Source organism: Lotus japonicus, chromosome 2 (genome assembly GCF_012489685.1).
Source record: "Lotus japonicus ecotype B-129 chromosome 2, LjGifu_v1.2".
Taxonomy (NCBI): domain Eukaryota; kingdom Viridiplantae; phylum Streptophyta; class Magnoliopsida; order Fabales; family Fabaceae; genus Lotus; species Lotus japonicus.
The window spans coordinates 14,832,066-14,850,249 of NC_080042.1; the positions used below are offsets into that span (position 1 = coordinate 14,832,066).

Consider the following 18,184-nt stretch of genomic DNA (forward strand, 5'->3'; position numbering starts at 1 on the left):
CTCTTTGAATTTCTCCAGAACTTGGTCTTTTGTCTTCAAAGCATAGACCCAAAGCTTCCTGAAACAATCATCAATAAAGGTTACAAAGTAAAGTGCACGACTAAAAGACTTTACCTTCAACGGGCCACAAACATCAGAATGCACCAATTCAAGCAACTCTGACTTCCTTGAGGGAGGATGCTTCTTGAAGGATACTCTAGTCTGCTTGCCAGCCATGCAATGAGAACATTTCTCCAACTCTGCACTCTTCAATCCTGGAAGCATATCCTTTTTAGCTAAACAATTCAACCCCTTTTCACTGATATGACTAAGCCTGCGGTGCCACAAAGAAGCCCCTTATTCAACCATTGCTTTAGTCCAATACAGTTTATTAATTTTCTTCCCTCTGGCCATAACCAAGTTACCTCTGGTGAGTTTCCATTTTCCAGAACCAAAGTGATTATCGTAACCACCATCATCAAGCATATGCACAGATATCAAATTAAAGCGAACATCTGGAGCATGTTTGACTCCTCTAAGCAACAATTGCACTCCCATGTTGGTCTGCAAGCAAATATCACCAATACCAACAACCTTAGACACACCATCATTGCCCATCTTCAACACTCCAAAATCACCAGAAGTGTAAGATGTGAAGAAATCCTTCCTTGGTGTGACATGCAGTGTAGCACCACTATCAATTATCCACATGCTCTTATCTGATACAAAATTGACTAAATCATGGTCACGGAGAATAATCAGATCATCACAAGTAGCAGTAGTAACACGATCATCATCATCATGATCCTTCTCTCTCTGCTTGCCCTTGTTGCCTCTGCTCTCCCGTTTCCATATAAAACAGTTCTTCTGTATGTGCCCCATTTTGTGACAATAATTGCACTCTACATTCTTGTATCTGGACTTGGACTTACTTCTGTTGTTCTCTCTACTTGCACTTCTGCTTTTCTTTCTATTCCCTTTCGGTTCCTTTTTCTGACTTCTCCCCCTGTTCTCAGTAACAAGTGCCTCGGAATGAGATGAAGTACTCTGTGTCTTCCTTCTCATCTCCTCATTAAGAATGCTGCCTTTTACATTTTCAAAAGAGACAACACCATATGAGGATGAATTAGTAATTGTAACTCGAAAAGTTTCCCAAGAGTCTGGTAGAGTATTCAGTAGCCATAGCCCCAACACTTCATCATCAAACTTGATGCTCATTCCTGACAATTGATCTCTGAGCCCCTGAAGATCATTCAAGTGATCTGAAATAGAAGTGCCCTCCTTGTACCTCAAATTCATCAAGGAATTCAACAAATACAATTTATTATTCCCTGATTTAGAAGCATACAAAGACTCAATCTTCTTCCACAAGGATCTTGCATGTTCCTCACTAGCAATGTGATTGTAAACATTGTCTTCTACAAACCTGCTGATGTTCAAAATTCCATTCCTCATCAGACATATCTTCCGGCTTCTCAGTAGAAAACACAGGACGATGCAACTTCTTCACAAATAACAGATCCTTCATCTTGCCCTTCCACAAGTGATAATTAGTGCCATTCAAACATATCATCCTATTCGTATTTGCCTCCATCATTCAAACAAGTCAAACAACCCCTTAACCAAAGAGCTCTGATGCCACTCTGATGGGAAATTCAACACAAATAACAATAACAACTCTAACAAAGCAATGCACAGCGGATAATAATTTCCCCAACATGCTGAATCTGTGAGGAGCAACAACAAATAATGCAGCAACTAAAAATCACAAACAAAGAGACACCAAGATTTTAACGTGGTAAAAACCTTCTCAATGTGAGAAGGAAAACATCCACTGGACCAAGCCAGTAATAGAGCTCCACTATTGTCAAATCAGGTTACAAGAGAGTCTTAATACACAGCACAATTCGTGCACAATAATTGGCCAAACAGCAAAGCAACAAGTATGAAACAGAGAACCAAGAAAACCAGAAAAAACTAGATTTTACAGCTACCATCCGACGCAGTTTTCTCCCAACACAGGAATCATCTCGCCAATCACACCGTTCATATTGAAGAACCACGCGTCACGAACCTGCTATCCAAATTTCAGCCTGATCGGATGGTGAACGAAGGCGTGGCGGCTGATCTAAAAACGCTGCTCAGACTTTGTGCGAAAATCCTTTTTCTTCTCTTCTCTCTCACTTTTCTCTTTGCTTCTCTTGCCAAATTAGACCTCTCTCTCAACCCTAGCTGACCCCTCTCCACTTGTTTAAGTGAGACAAAGTGGGCTTACATATTTGGGCCTTTCTCCACATAGGAAGGGAGCCCAAAACCCCAACAGTTTGAGCATGATGGTGGCTTCCATGGGGAAAAGTGTTGAGAAATTAAACATGTAAGACCCAAGTTTTTAAGCTTAGAAAAAGTGGAAGAGATTTCCATTTACGACTAGGCTTAATATATTGTGAAGGAAAACCTGAACAAGAGTTCATCGAATGGAATATATTTATGAAGGAGGAAGTTCAGGAAAAGTCTGAGGATTGTATCGAAGTCGATTTAAGTTATAGCACGACTAATATTCGCTTTAAAACCTAGGACAAGAATCTTAGGAAATAACACTATGTTCCACCCTTGGAACACTGTAGGATTTTAGTCCAAAAATCTTCAGAGAAATGTTAGAACTTCTCTTTTTCCATATATCAAAATCGTTTCGAGGCGAAACTCTAGGATCTAAGAACGTCCGATTCCAATCATCGGAAGTTTGCCGAAACCGAATCCCTGGTATTTCAAAACCCTAGAATCAACCGATAATGAAGACTTTTTCTATTCAGAGCTTCAAATGAAGATTCTACACGCGTACACCCATTTCTCTTGATGATTTCAATCTTTCTTCAGAAGGAAGTTTTCCATTCCGACATTTGATGCAAAAAGCAACTTATCGGGTAAAATAGTTTTACACCGACTATGCATTAGTTGCCAAAAATACAAGGAGACATCTTTTTAGTTTTGGAATTATTTTGCCAAAACATATCTTAGAATTCACGGAGAATGACGCCGGAAAAATCAGATTCGCGAAACTTTCATTTTCCCGCGAATTTCCATCTTCTATATATAGCAAGCAAGTGAGAAAAAAACACAAAACTCCTCCATTTTTCTCTCCAAGGCCGCGAGCTTCAACAAGGAAGAAGGAAGAAGAGTTTTTCTTCATTACTTGCTTGATCGTTGATCCGTCAGTTGCTGCTTCAAGGTTTCGAGGTATAGTCGCTAATCCTTACCTCTGATCGCTTTTTCCATAGCTTTTCTGTAGACTTTTCTGAGCTGATAGTTTATGGGTTTTTGCAAAACTATCCTGAATATTTCATTTCTGATTCTAAACCTCTTCCTTATGTGCCCAAGATCACTTCTGCCGGGTTAGATTTTCCGTTATGTCGCCGGAATTCCGCCGGAATCAATTTTAGCCTAAAATACCCATTTTTGGAGTTTTTGGAGTAAAGCTTCAACTTTTAGGCTGAAAACTATCGCCTTAGCTTAGTGCTAGTAGGATTAGTTGTCATAAACGTCGTTGGTGACGTCCCTGCAAAATTATCGTACCTTAGAGTATAGATTACTTCGTGTAACCTTAGTGATGTATTGATAGCTTAGTTTCCGATAGATTCTGATAGTATTTATGTGGTTTTGCTCTAAAGGTGATTTTGAGGAATTTCCAGCGGAGCAAGGCTTTGATTGTGAAGGAACTTTAGGAGATAACTCTGGAGAACCTACAGGTGAGGGCTTCTCACTGAATCTCTAGTTAATACTTAGGGTCGATGCTTTCGACATTGTTTACTGTTTATGCACTGGATTGTGTGTGATTGGAAAATGTTTTCTGAGGCTTCGGCTGACAATGTAGATGATGCATCTACTGAATGTTTTTGATGAGTGAATTACATGCTAAGTGCTAATTGGGTAATTTAGGATGTGTGGTGCATGCCTTATATGCTAAGTGCTATGTGGTTATTGCTTAATATATTGATATATGACATGTTGATTGGTTGTGCTGAGTTATTTATACTTATGCAATGAGATCTGAGATTCTGAATGGTGAGAATAGCGGGCAGGTCATGCCGATTTTATTTTGAGAGTTTTAAGAAAGTTTGATAGGACGAATGAGATTCGGACCTTGTTATGATGTGTATGGATCGAGACATTCTCTGGAGTCATTTGGGGATTTGGAGATCCCGAGAACTTATAGGATTTGCGATAAGACTAAAAGGATAGTATTTTGTAAAGAAAACTCATAAGACATTAAACAACCTCTAAATCTTTAATTAATGATAATAAACTCGAAAGGAAGGCGTGGAAGTCAAATCTTAGTTTTGGAAAACGAGAAGTGTCGTCGGATCCCAGTATTGAGAAAGTTGAGAGGCTTCGAGTATGTAGGTGTTGTGGGGCTGTTGGAGCAGCGTTTGTTGTTGTGCTGTTGGAGCAGCTATGTTGTTGGGCTATCCTGGGGATAAGTCCGGGGAATTGATAGTTCCCGAGTATGTTGATACTCTTGCTCGTTGAGCAGTTGTGACCATCGGATTGAGATGAGTCGGATGATTTGGAGATCATCATGAGAGAATGTGTGTTGTGGAAAGAAGTGTCTTTTGTCGCAGAATCGACTTTACCTTAGGGTAAGCTTTTAGAGACTTTAATTTAGCTAGAACACGTGGCGACGTGTCGAGTGAGATTCGGAGACGTTGTTTGACTAATCATCCTGCATTCATGCAACATTAATGGGGTATTAACACAGGACGTACTCTGGACCTCGTCGGATTCCAAAATGGTCATAAGACCCGGATTTCTGTGTAAGAGCGTCTGTAGACGTCTCTTGTAGCAGACCGAAATGGCAGACCTACGGGTTACGGCTGATCTGACTACCGCTGATGTTGGAGTAAGAGGCACGCGGGCCGAAATGGTCCCACCGTGGCTGGTGCTAGGGCTGATCCGTTGATGTCCATCCGTTCCGGATTGCATATTGGTTGACTGGGTTAACCTGCATATCATTTCATGCAACATGCATACTGACTTAGTTGTCGAATGTGATTGTTATTTGTTAACCCTATTTGGAACATGTTAAGTGTTTTTATTGTCATTTATGTTCGTTATGGAATATGTAACCCTAGGATGTTATCCCTAGCTATAAGCCTAAGTGGCTATTCTATTATCTGTATCTATCGGTGTTATTATTTACATAATTCTTTGGAGTTGACCCTCGCGTCTTCTGTGTGTGCTTTGGCGGACAAACGCCCTTTGTCAGATGTCCACGGCGGACTAGATCATGATGGTTCACCCTTCGGGGGGAACTAGAGTTGAGATACTGGAATAGGAGCGCATCGCGGTAGCGAGAGGAGGACGGATGGTGTACTTAGACTAGGTCGTTCTGAATTCAGATTCGGACGACGATCATGCTAGCATGTAGGTTTTAGTGCTGGTGTGAGCTCCTCGAGATGGGATTAGTGTAGGAGTAGAGTCTTAGCTCTTAACATCATTTGTTTTCTTTGGGGACAGGGTAGATTCCCACCTATAGCTTTTTGTGTGGTTTCTTTACAGGAATCACAGAGAGTTGGTTGGACTTAGGAGGTCTTATTTCAGGCCGATGGGCCAGCTTATTCTCAGTTTTGAGGGATGGTGTTGCGGACACTTCACCTTTTTATTTGGTTTGTACATATTGCCTACGGGCGTTACAGTTTTCTTTCCGTCACTGGAGGTTACTCGTGACGAGGTTGTTACTTACAGCGGGGGCTGTTTATATATTGTATATTAGTTTTATTACTTTTCGCATTTGGGTTTTATTTAATTCAGTCTTGTCTTAGTTATTATAAAAAAAAAATATTCACGTTTTTTCCGCATTAAGTTTATTTTGGTTACTAAAGTGACGCCACCGAAATCGGGGTGTTACATTGTGGTATCAGAGCCACGGTCGAGTCTTTCGGGAGTTGTTGCGGTATAGGTCTTCTGTTCTAGGTTGTGTGACTCTGCAAAGAGTGAAAATTGATTGTCTGCAAGCGATTTTTCGCTTAGAATTGATTGAAGTTATTGCTTAATCATATTGTATAGTTATGCCAGAGACTATCTTGTGATGAGTACTAACTGTTTGTTTGACTAAGCATAGGATGGTAAGCCCTGATCGTATGGCAAAGGCGATAGCTACAATGATTGAAGCAATGATGAACCAGGCTGCTGAGGACGCTTACAGACACGCGGAGGAGGCTGCACGTAAGCAACCTCAACTGTTAAACGAGGTGTCCAAGTACCAGCATAGTGGATTGGACCGAGTTGGAACTGGGGGACCAGTGAGATCAGGTTCTCAGGAGTACCGACCGTGGAAGCCATACCAGCATCCTGAGGGAAGAGACCCTATTCCAGGATCACGCAAGTCGACGACTGCAACTATTGGTCAGGAGGTTGTGTCATGCTACCGTTGTGGAAAGCTTGGACACTACGTCTTTCAGTGCTCAGTGGCTGGACCAAAATGTTGCAGGTGCAAACAACGTGGACATTTGGCCGTGAACTGTAGGAAGTTCCAGGCGGGACCGTCTGATAACAAGATGAAGGGCAAGTTTCCCGCCATAGCTAGAGGGGCAAGGAAACAAGTGTCATGTTTCAGATGTGGGAAGCCGGGGCACTATGCTAATGCTTGTCCCGACGCGAGGCCCAAATGCTATAATTGTAACAAAATGGGGCATACTGCCGGTCGGTGCAGAGCACCCAAGGCTGAACCAACTGTCAACACTGCTCGTGGTAAGCGTTCTGCGGCTAAAGCAAGAGTTTACACCATGGACGGTGAGAGAGCTGAGGGGTTTGTCACAGGAGAGCGCAAGAACGATGCTTTGACCTTATAGTTATTACGCCTATTAATACCTTATTTGACCGTAGCTCGTATTTTAGCTATAGAAGTTATACGAGGTTTAGAATGACACGCTAAGCCTAGAAAGTAGTCTTCTACCGATGCGTTTAAAAGGAAGCTAGAAGCTGAAGAATGAATCTTATAGAGATTTCTTATGGATAGTATACGTATGATGTTGAGGGCGTGTAGTTCCGTAGCGGAATCGTTGAGGAGGTGATGTCGGGATATTTGTGACTATTGGATGATAGGAACTCATTGACTGTTCCAGTAGGTTTTTCTAGATTTCCACCTTCGATGTATTAGGCCTGATCAACTTAATATTGAGGGGGTGATATTCGGAATCACAGCTGGATATGGACTTTGATAGAAGGATTGGTAAGATTAACTTGATTTGATCGAGGATTAGTTGAATTTGGGAGGAAAGTTTGTATTAAGCACTTGATTGTACAAGATTAAGATTTGAACCTTTGGAAGTTGATGATTGTCGTATACACATTAATTGGTTGGTTCGTGTGATTACTCCAAGTAGAGGTAGACAAAGTCAAGAGATTTAATGTTGGAAAAATATTAGGTATTTTCTCGGAAGTTATGAAGTCATAGGTTATGTGATTACAAAGTGGAATTGTTAGAGACCAAATAGGTTGGATTTAATCAGGTTATAGATGATAGCTTGATAGTAGCAAGATTGGGAAGAATTAACTTTGAACTAGATTGTTGTAGTCGAGTTCGAGGAATAAGTTTTGCTAAGTGCATGATTAATTGTGGAGACATTATAGTCTTAAGAGATGAATTTTCACTTGAAAAGTGTTAAAGGGTCAAAGGACATTACCGATGCAAACTAGATAAAAGTTTAGATTTTAAGCCCAGGAAGTTTAACTTGAATGTGTAAGACTTAGAGAATTGTCAGGAGTTTGCTGGAGTGACTTAGTGTTGAATCAATGATTAAGTTAGAAAAAGAAGGTTTTAGCATAAGTTGAATCCTTGAGGTTGTTGATATGGATTTCAAAGAAAATATGCTCAGATTACTAAGTGAGATTTACTAAGTTGGATTGGAATCTTAGGGTTAAGATTGACCTTGAGAGTTGAGAATCACGTACGAGTAGGAGATTGGAGATCTGAAGATGAGTTGCGGATTAAGACCATTGAGGTATAGTATAAGAGAGATCTTGAAGTAAAGAAATTCTGAGTTGTGTAGAGTGTTAAGGTTGGTTATAAGTTGGTAATCGATTGATGTTGATTATGAGATTGCGGACATAATGAACCATGTGATAAGATTTGAATGATGTTAGCATAACAAGTTATGACTATGGATATCAAGATCAAGTTATGAGTGTGAGAGCATGACGACACTTATCAGGTCGTTTGTGTAAGCGAAGGAGTTATAGTTTTAAGAAATGGATATTCACTTAAGAAGTATTGAAGGATTAAGGGCCATTAGAGGACCAAACTTGGTGAAGGTTTAGGTTTTAAATCTATGGATTTTTGTCTAAGGGGTGTAGGACTCGAAGTTTGTCAGAACTTGATTGAGGGATTAAGAAGTTGATTGACGAGATGGTGATTGAGATACAAGAAGGAAAGTGTTAGTATTAGGATGAATACTTGAAGTTATCATATTTGGACAAGCTACTCAGAGTCTAATAGTGAATGGAACTTTGTCATGGATTTCGGTGATGGATGCTAGAGTTAGCAAGTGAATTTTGCTCAGTTGAATGAGAATCCTATGATTAAGATTGACTTAGGGAGTTGAAAATCATGTACGAATAAGGGATGTAGTGGTGATAGCAGTTACGATAGTAGTTAAACCTCAGAAGGTTGGAGGATCGGATGATAAAACGACTAGTTAAGACCTTTGAGGTACAGTTATGAATTGATCTTCTAGAGGATAAGTCTCGATTTATGCGAAGCGTTAGGGATTTCAGTAAGTGTAAACTGGTTTGAGTGAGGAAGGTTTTGAGGACGAAGACGACAATAATGGATTGTTGGATATTAAGAGGATGATTAGCTTATGAGTGGTTGATGAATTTATGATTAAGGGGAATGAGTCTTGTCATGCACGAGGTATTAAGACTCAAGTCGAGTCTTAATTTGAATGGTGATTAAGTAGAAGATTGATTTCATGGTGCGAATGAGGATGGTTGCGAAGTTGGAAGTGACGTTAATGGACTAGTAGATTCCAACGCAATATTTCGTCTAGGAGTTATCAAGCGACCAAGTTGAGTTTGGATCATGAGTGAACATCACGAGGACCAGTTGAGCATTCACTCCGGAACATAGAGAAGTACCGAGCTTCTAATCAGTATTTTGGACGAACAAAAGCAAAGGAGCAAGTGGTTAAGGTTGTGCGATTGCACGAATGCCAACAAATATTATTTCCAACGGAGACCCGACGCAAGTGGTCAAACCGGATAACAGAGAGTTAGAAGACGATATGTCTTTTGAGACGCCGTCGGACAGCATTGGGACTAGAAGAGTGAAACAATCGAAGGGAAAGCAGAGTGCTTTAGTGCAAGTTATTTGGAACAAAGACACGGACGGTGCTATATGGGTATTAGAGGAAAAGATCAAGGAATAATATCCGGAATTTTTACTGAACCTTAAGTTTCGAGGACGAAACTTTCTTTTTGGAGGGTAGTAATGTAAGACCCAAGTTTTTAAGCTTAGAAAAAGTGGAAGAGATTTCCATTCACGACTAGGCTTAATATATTGTGAAGGAAAACCTGAACAAGAGTTCATCGAATGGAATATATTTATGAAGGAGGAAGTTCAGGAAAAGTCTGAGGATTGTATCGAAGTCGATTTAAGTTATAGCACGACTAATATTCGCTTTAAAACCTAGGACAAGAATCTTAGGAAATAACACTATGTTCCACCCTTGGAACACTGTAGGATTTTAGTCCAAAAATCTTCAGAGAAATGTTAGAACTTCTCTTTTTCCATATATCAAAATCGTTTCGAGGCGAAACTCTAGGATCTAAGAACTGCCGATTCCAATCATCGGAAGTTTGCCGAAACCGAATCCCTGGTATTTCAAAACCCTAGAATCAACCGACAATGAAGACTTTTTCTATTCAGAGCTTCAAATGAAGATTCTACACGCGTACACCCATTTCTCTTGATGATTTCAATCTTTCTTCAGAAGGAAGTTTTCCATTCCGACATTTGATGCAAAAAGCAACTTATCGGGTAAAATAGTTTTACACCGACTATGCATTAGTTGCCAAAAATACAAGGAGACATCTTTTTAGTTTTGGAATTATTTTGCCAAAACATATCTTAGAATTCACGGAGAATGACGCCGGAAAAATCAGATTCGCGAAACTTTCATTTTCCCGCGAATTTCCATCTTCTATATATAGCAAGCAAGTGAGAAAAAAACACAAAACTCCTCCATTTTTCTCTCCAAGGCCGCGAGCTTCAACAAGGAAGAAGGAAGAAGAGTTTTTCTTCATTACTTGCTTGATCGTTGATCCGTCAGTTGCTGCTTCAAGGTTTCGAGGTATAGTCGCTAATCCTTACCTCTGATCGCTTTTTCCATAGCTTTTCTGTAGACTTTTCTGAGCTGATAGTTTATGGGTTTTTGCAAAACTATCCTGAATATTTCATTTCTGATTCTAAACCTCTTCCTTATGTGCCCAAGATCACTTCTGCCGGGTTAGATTTTCCGTTATGTCGCCGGAATTCCGCCGGAATCAATTTTAGCCTAAAATACCCATTTTTGGAGTTTTTGGAGTAAAGCTTCAACTTTTAGGCTGAAAACTATCGCCTTAGCTTAGTGCTAGTAGGATTAGTTGTCATAAACGCTGTTGGTGACGTCCCTGCAAAATTTGGTTTTTGGGATTTCAGTTTTGAAAATCCTAAGTTAAAAATCATGACCAAAATACCCCTGCGACAGTTTTTGATCCGATAATTTTTCCAAGTTCAGAATAACCTTAGTTACGGCTAATGATAGCATAGGAACCAAGTTTGATCGAAGAAAAATCGAGTCTCCTAATTACCTAAAGTGGCCGAGCCTATAGGGGGAGGAGGAGGAAAATTTCCTTTTCCGAAAACTTGTCTTTCGCGCTAGATTATCGTACCTTAGAGTATAGATTACTTCGTGTAACCTTAGTGATGTATTGATAGCTTAGTTTCCGATAGATTCTGATAGTATTTATGTGGTTTTGCTCTAAAGGTGATTTTGTGGAATTTCCAGCGGAGCAAGGCTTTGATTGTGAAGGAACTTTAGGAGATAACTCTGGAGAACCTACAGGTGAGGGCTTCTCACTGAATCTCTAGTTAATACTTAGGGTCGATGCTTTCGACATTGTTTACTGTTTATGCACTGGATTGTGTGTGATTGGAAAATGTTTTCTGAGGCTTCGGCTGACAATGTAGATGATGCATCTACTGAATGTTTTTGATGAGTGAATTACATGCTAAGTGCTAATTGGGTAATTTAGGATGTGTGGTGCATGCCTTATATGCTAAGTGTTATGTGGTTATTGCTTAATATATTGATATATGACATGTTGATTGGTTGTGCTGAGTTATTTATACTTATGCAATGAGATCTGAGATTCTGAATGGTGAGAATAGCGGGCAGGTCATGCCGATTTTATTTTGAGAGTTTTAAGAAAGTTTGATAGGACGAATGAGATTCGGACCTTGTTATGATGTGTATGGATCGAGACATTCTCTGGAGTCATTTGGGGATTTGGAGATCCCGAGAACTTATAGGATTTGCGATAAGACTAAAAGGATAGTATTTTGTAAAGAAAACTCATAAGACATTAAACAACCTCTAAATCTTTAATTAATGATAATAAACTCGAAAGGAAGGCGTGGAAGTCAAATCTTAGTTTTGAAAAACGAGAAGTGTCGTCGGATCCCAGTATTGAGAAAGTTGAGAGGCTTCGAGTATGTAGGTGTTGTGGGGCTGTTGGAGCAGCGTTTGTTGTTGTGCTGTTGGAGCAGCTATGTTGTTGGGCTATCCTGGGGATAAGTCCGGGGAATTGATAGTTCCCGAGTATGTTGATACTCTTGCTCGTTGAGCAGTTGTGACCATCGGATTGAGATGAGTCGGATGATTTGGAGATCATCATGAGAGAATGTGTGTTGTGGAAAGAAGTGTCTTTTGTCGCAGAATCGACTTTACCTTAGGGTAAGCTTTTAGAGACTTTAATTTAGCTAGAACACGTGGCGACGTGTCGAGTGAGATTCGGAGACGTTGTTTGACTAATCATCCTGCATTCATGCAACATTAATGGGGTATTAACACAGGACGTACTCTGGACCTCGTCGGATTCCAAAATGGTCATAAGACCCGGATTTCTGTGTAAGAGCGTCTGTAGACGTCTCTTGTAGCAGACCGAAATGGCAGACCTACGGGTTACGGCTGATCTGACTACCGCTGATGTTGGAGTAAGAGGCACGCGGGCCGAAATGGTCCCACCGTGGCTGGTGCTAGGGCTGATCCGTTGATGTCCATCCGTTCCGGATTGCATATTGGTTGACTGGGTTAACCTGCATATCATTTCATGCAACATGCATACTGACTTAGTTGTCGAATGTGATTGTTATTTGTTAACCCTATTTGGAACATGTTAAGTGTTTTTATTGTCATTTATGTTCGTTATGGAATATGTAACCCTAGGATGTTATCCCTAGCTATAAGCCTAAGTGGCTATTCTATTATCTGTATCTATCGATGTTATTATTTACATAATTCTTTGGAGTTGACCCTCGCGTCTTCTGTGTGTTGGCGGACAAACGCCCTTTGTCAGATGTCCACGGCGGACTAGATCATGATGGTTCACCCTTCGGGGGGAACTAGAGTTGAGATACTGGAATAGGAGCGCATCGCGGTAGCGAGAGGAGGACGGATGGTGTACTTAGACTAGGTCGTTCTGAATTCAGATTCGGACGACGATCATGCTAGCATGTAGGTTTTAGTGCTGGTGTGAGCTCCTCGAGATGGGATTAGTGTAGGAGTAGAGTCTTAGCTCTGAACATCATTTGTTTTCTTTGGGGACAGGGTAGATTCCCACCTATAGCTTTTTGTGTGGTTTCTTTACAGGAATCACAGAGAGTTGGTTGGACTTAGGAGGTCTTGTTTCAGGCCGATGGGCCAGCTTATTCTCAGTTTTGAGGGATGGTGTTGCGGACACTTCACCTTTTTATTTGGTTTGTACATATTGCCTACGAGCGTTACAGTTTTCTTTCCGTCACTGGAGGTTACTCGTGACGAGGTTGTTACTTACAGCGGGGGCTGTTTATATATTGTATATTAGTTTTATTACTTTTCGCATTTGGGTTTTATTTAATTCAGTCTTGTCTTAGTTATTATAAAAAAAAATATTCACGTTTTTTCCGCATTAAGTTTATTTTGGTTACTAAAGTGACGCCACCGAAATCGGGGTGTTACAAAACACGTGCCTTGGCTGCTGCTTAGATAGTTTAGTTCAGTTTGAATGAGTCAAATAAAATATCTTCTACTAGCTGTTAGTGGAGATATCAGTTTCTGTTTTGTTTTAATTATATGTAACAGTCCCTAGAATTTAGCTAGAATTAAGGAGGTTATCTCTTATCAGTTATTTTCAAGATGTATTTAAATTCAAGTTTGTGATTCAATAAAGTATTATGCTTTTGCTGCCTCATATCAGAAGTTTTATACCATTCAATTTTCTCTTTTGCTACTTTTCTATATATCAAAAACAACAATTGGTATCTAGAGCTACTTCTTACGGGACCCGTGCTATGGATGTCGAATCAAGTTTATCACATGTAGCTCTTCCTATCTTTGATGGGGAGAACTATGACCTTTGGGCTGTGAGAATGGAATCCTACTTGGAGGCTTTAGACCTCTGGGAAGCCGTGGAAGAAGATTATGAAATTGCTCCGTTGCCAAACAATCCCACCGTTGCCCAGATGAAAAATCACAAGGAAAGAAAAACCAAGAAAGCAAAGGCAAAGGCTTGCTTGTTTGCTGATGTCTCAAAAACGATTTTCACCAGAATCATGACCCTCCAAATAGCAAGTGAAATCTAGAATTATCTAAAGGAAGAGTATGCAGGAGATGCCCGAATACGAAGCATGCAAGTGTTGAACTTAATACGTGAGTTTGAGCTACAAAGAATGAAGGAGTCCGAGACAGCCAAACAATATGCTGACAAATTGCTTGGAATTGTCAACAAGATAAGATTACTTGGCTCAGAATTTCCAGATTCAAGAATTGTGCAAAAAATTCTTGTAACAATGCCTGAAAAATATGAAGCCTCTATAGCATCTTTGGAGAACACAAAGGATCTGCCACAGATCTTGGCAGAAGTTTTACATGCCCTACAAGCACAAGAACAAAGAAGAATGATGAGACAAGAGGTGGCAGTAGAGGATGCTTTTCTAGCAAACAACTCACAAGGAGGAAGGGATGAGAAGTATAACAAAACGAAACAGTAAAACAAACCTGGAAGTTCCAACATACAACAGAATGTGTCTTTTCCACCTTGCACATATTGCAAAAAGATAAACCATTCTCCAAGCAGATGTTGGTGGAGGCCTGACATCAAGTGCAGAAAGTGTGGCAATCTTGGACATGTAGAGTGTATCTGTAAGTCTTCAACGGAGGCAAAAGTTTCCATGGAGCAACAAGAAGATGAACAACTCTTTGCAGCAACATGCTTTGCAACAAGCAACAGTTCTAGTGATTTGTGGTTAATAGACAGTGCCTGCTCAAATCATATGACTCCTGATGAAACTCTTTTTAAAGAGCTTGACAAAACCTTCACTTCCAAAGTAAAAGTTGGAAATGGTGTTTTTATCCCAGCCAAAGGAAAAGGAACGGCTGCTATTGAAAGCATAGCAGGTTTAAAATATATTTCTGATGTCTTATATGTGCCTAACATTGACCAGAATTTACTTAGTGTTGCACAGATGGCTGACAATGGCTTCAAAGTTATATTTGAAGGCAAATGGTGTTTGATTCAGGATGCCAAAGGCAATGATCTATTTAAAGTGAAAATGAAGGCTAGAACTTATGCTCTAAATCTGATGGAGGAAGAGCAAATAGCTTTTTCAAGCACCTGCAACAACATCGAATTATGGCACAAAAGGCTCGGACATTTCCATCTTGCTGGACTTCAATACATGCAGAAACATGCTTTGGTGAAAGGTGTACCACGACTTGAAGACAAACTTGATGATTGTGTAGCTTGTCAATATGGCAAGCAAGTCAGAACACCGTTTCCGCAAACAGCATGGAGAGCAACGCAAAAATTGCAGCTTGTGCATACGGATGTTGGAGGACCTCAGAGAACACCATCTTTAAATGGTAATATCTATTATATTACATTTATTGATGATTATATCAGGTTTTGTTGGATTTATTTCTTCAAATCCAAGGCTGAGGTTGCTGATATATTTTGGAAATATAAAGCACTGGTGGAAAATCAAAGTAATTGCAGGTTGCGGACACTAAGGTCAGACAATGGGACAGAATATAAAAATAATATTTTCGACAAGTTTTGTGAAGAAGCTGATATTGTGCACCAACTTACAGCACCTTATACTCCGCAACAAAATGGAGTTAGTGAAAGAAAGAATAGAAGCATTATGGAAATGACAAGGTGTCTTCTACATGAAAAAGAGCTACCAAAGAAATTATGGGCAGAGGCTGCAAATACTGCCGTCTTCTTGCTGAATAGGCTGCCTACAAGAGTTCTTGAGAAGAAAACTCCATTTGAAGCTTGGTTTGGTTACAAACCAGATTTCCATAACTTTAAAGTTTTCGGTTGTCTTTGTTTCTCTTTCGTGCCACAGGTTAAAAGAGACAAGCTCGATAAGAAGACAGATCTTGGAGTTTTCATTGGATATAGTAGCACATAAAAAACGTACAGAATTTTTCAACCTCAAAATGGGAAAATTCTTGTAAGCCGAGATGTCAAATTCATGGAGAACAAACAATGGAGTTGGGAGGAGTCAATGAAGAAGCAAATTCCAGAAATTCCGCAGATCATTGATGATGATATAGATGACTTTCCTGTCAGAGGTACAAGACCTTTACATGAAATTTATGAAAGGAGTAATGTCTTGGAACCTGCAGAATTCATTGAAGCTGAGAAGAACAAAAAATGGATAGATGCAATGAAGGAGGAGCTAAATACGATTGAAAAAAATGACACTTGGGTGCTAGTGGACAGACCTCAACACAAGCAACCTATAGGAGTCAAATGGGTTTATAGAACTAAGCTAAATGCAGATGGTTCTATAAAAAAATACAAGGCAAGATTGGTTATGAAGGGTTATGCTCAAGTGTTCGGAGTGGATTTTTCAGAAACGTTTGCTCCGGTTGCTCACCTCGATACAATTAGAATGCTCCTAGCTTTGGCTGCACATAAAGGTTGGAAAGTTTACCATTTAGATGTGAAATCTGCTTTCTTAAATGGTTATTTGTAGGAGGAGATATTTGTGGAGCAGCCAAAAGGATTTCATGTCAAGGGACATGAGGGGAAGGTCTACAAACTAAAAAAGGCCTTGTATGGTCTTAAACAAGCCCCAAGGGCTTGGTACAGCAGAATCGATGATTTCTTCAAAAACTCGAATTTGTCAAAAGTCCCAGTGAAGCCACTTTGTATGTGAAACTGATGGATGCTAATGTAATCATAGTTTCTGTCATGTTGATGATCTGCTTGTAACAGGGAATGAAGAGAAGTTAATCTTGGAGTTTAAAGCTGAAATGCTCCAAGTATTTGAAATGACAGGCCTTGGTTTGATGTCTTTCTTTTTGGGTCTGGAGGTAAAGCAAGATCAAGATGTTGTTTTCATATGCCAAAAAAAATATGCTAGAGAAATACTCAAAAAGTTTTGCATGGAGAATTGCAGTAGCACTACCACTCCAATGAATCAAAAGGAAAAATTTAGCAAACATGATGGAGCTGATAAGGTAGATGAGCAAAAATTCAGAAGCCTAATTGGTTGTCTAATGTATCTGACTGCAACTAGACCCGACATCATGTTTTCAGTGAGTGTGTTGTCAAGATTTATGCACTGTGCTAGTGAATTACATCTCCAAGCTGCCAAACGAATTCTAAGATATGTTAAGGGAACTGCAGACTATGGCATTAAGTACAGTCACTTTCAGAGTTTTCTATTTCATGGATTTTCTGACAGTGATTGGGGTGGTTCAGTTGATGACTTGAAAAGTACAACAGAGTATTGTTTCAGTCTTGGCTCAGGTGTGTTTTCATGGTGTTCAAGGAAGCAAGATGTAGTGGCTCAAAGTACAGCTAAGGCAGAATATGTAGCAGCTACAACTGCTGTGAATCAAGCCATTTGGCTAAGAAAAATATTTTCTGATTTACACATGGAGCAAAGTGAGCCAACACAAATTTTTATTGACAATCAAGCTGCAATATCAATTTCAAACAATCCTGTTTTCCATGGGGAGACTAAGCATTTCAAGATCAAGTTCTTCTTCTTAAGGGAGATGCAAAGAGAAGGAGAAATCAAGTTGTTGCATTGCAAGACTGAACATCAGAATGCTGATATCTTGACAAAGGCCCTTCGGAAGGCTAGATTGGAAGCTTTGAGATTCAGTTTGGGCATCTGCAACCTCCAAGGCAAGGAGGAGTGTTGAGAACTTAAACACATGCCTTGGCTGCTGCTTAGATAGTTTAGTTCAGTTTGAATGAGACAAATAAAATATATTCTACTAGTTGTTAGTGGAGAGATCAGTTTCTGTTTTGTTTTTAATTATAAGTAACAGTCCCTAGAATTTAGCTAGAATTAAGGAGGTTGTAACACCCCAATTTCTCAACTGAGGAGTCACATTAGTAACCTAACAAAGTCTAAGGACCAATCTGCAATCCCTAAAAACCAAGGGAATTTTTTTCTGAAAAACAACTAAACACTTCGGCTAAAAGGTTGGAAATATACCATAACTTTATTTCAATAACCTGTTTCCCGATATATAGTATAATAGTTTACAACACCATAAGTAAGGTTCAGAATAAACATGCGCACTTTAAAAGTGGCGGAAGCAAGGCTTTAATAACAAAGTTCTCATAAAGAAAAAGTGACTCCAACATAATCCACAAGAAGAGAAGCAAAGCTTCTTCTCATACCTCTACTCCACCGCTTACAACTCGATCTCCAACTCGAGTAGCTATGCCTCGGCGGAAGGATCTCCATCGCCTAATAGCGTTAAGCGCCCAAACAACAAGTAGCAAATAGAAAGGGTTAACTCCATGCAATTACCATGTATAAAAGAGAAAATCATGCTATTCAAATTTAATTACCTATCATGGTAAATGGACCAGCAATATAACTCAGATAATAATAACCTCAACAATGTAACATCAAATCAGATATCAATAAACCAAT

At 39.7% G+C, this 18,184-nt stretch overlaps 1 protein-coding gene across 1 annotated transcript; it reads left to right on the plus strand.

The window, feature by feature from the left end:
• Window positions 1-13,900: 13,900 nt before the first annotated feature.
• LOC130736101 (uncharacterized) lies at window positions 13,901-14,263 on the plus strand. The gene has a single exon (XM_057587949.1). The coding sequence runs from the start codon at window positions 13,901-13,903 to the stop codon at window positions 14,261-14,263; it is 363 nt and encodes a 120-aa protein (XP_057443932.1).
• Window positions 14,264-18,184: the final 3,921 nt, after the last annotated feature.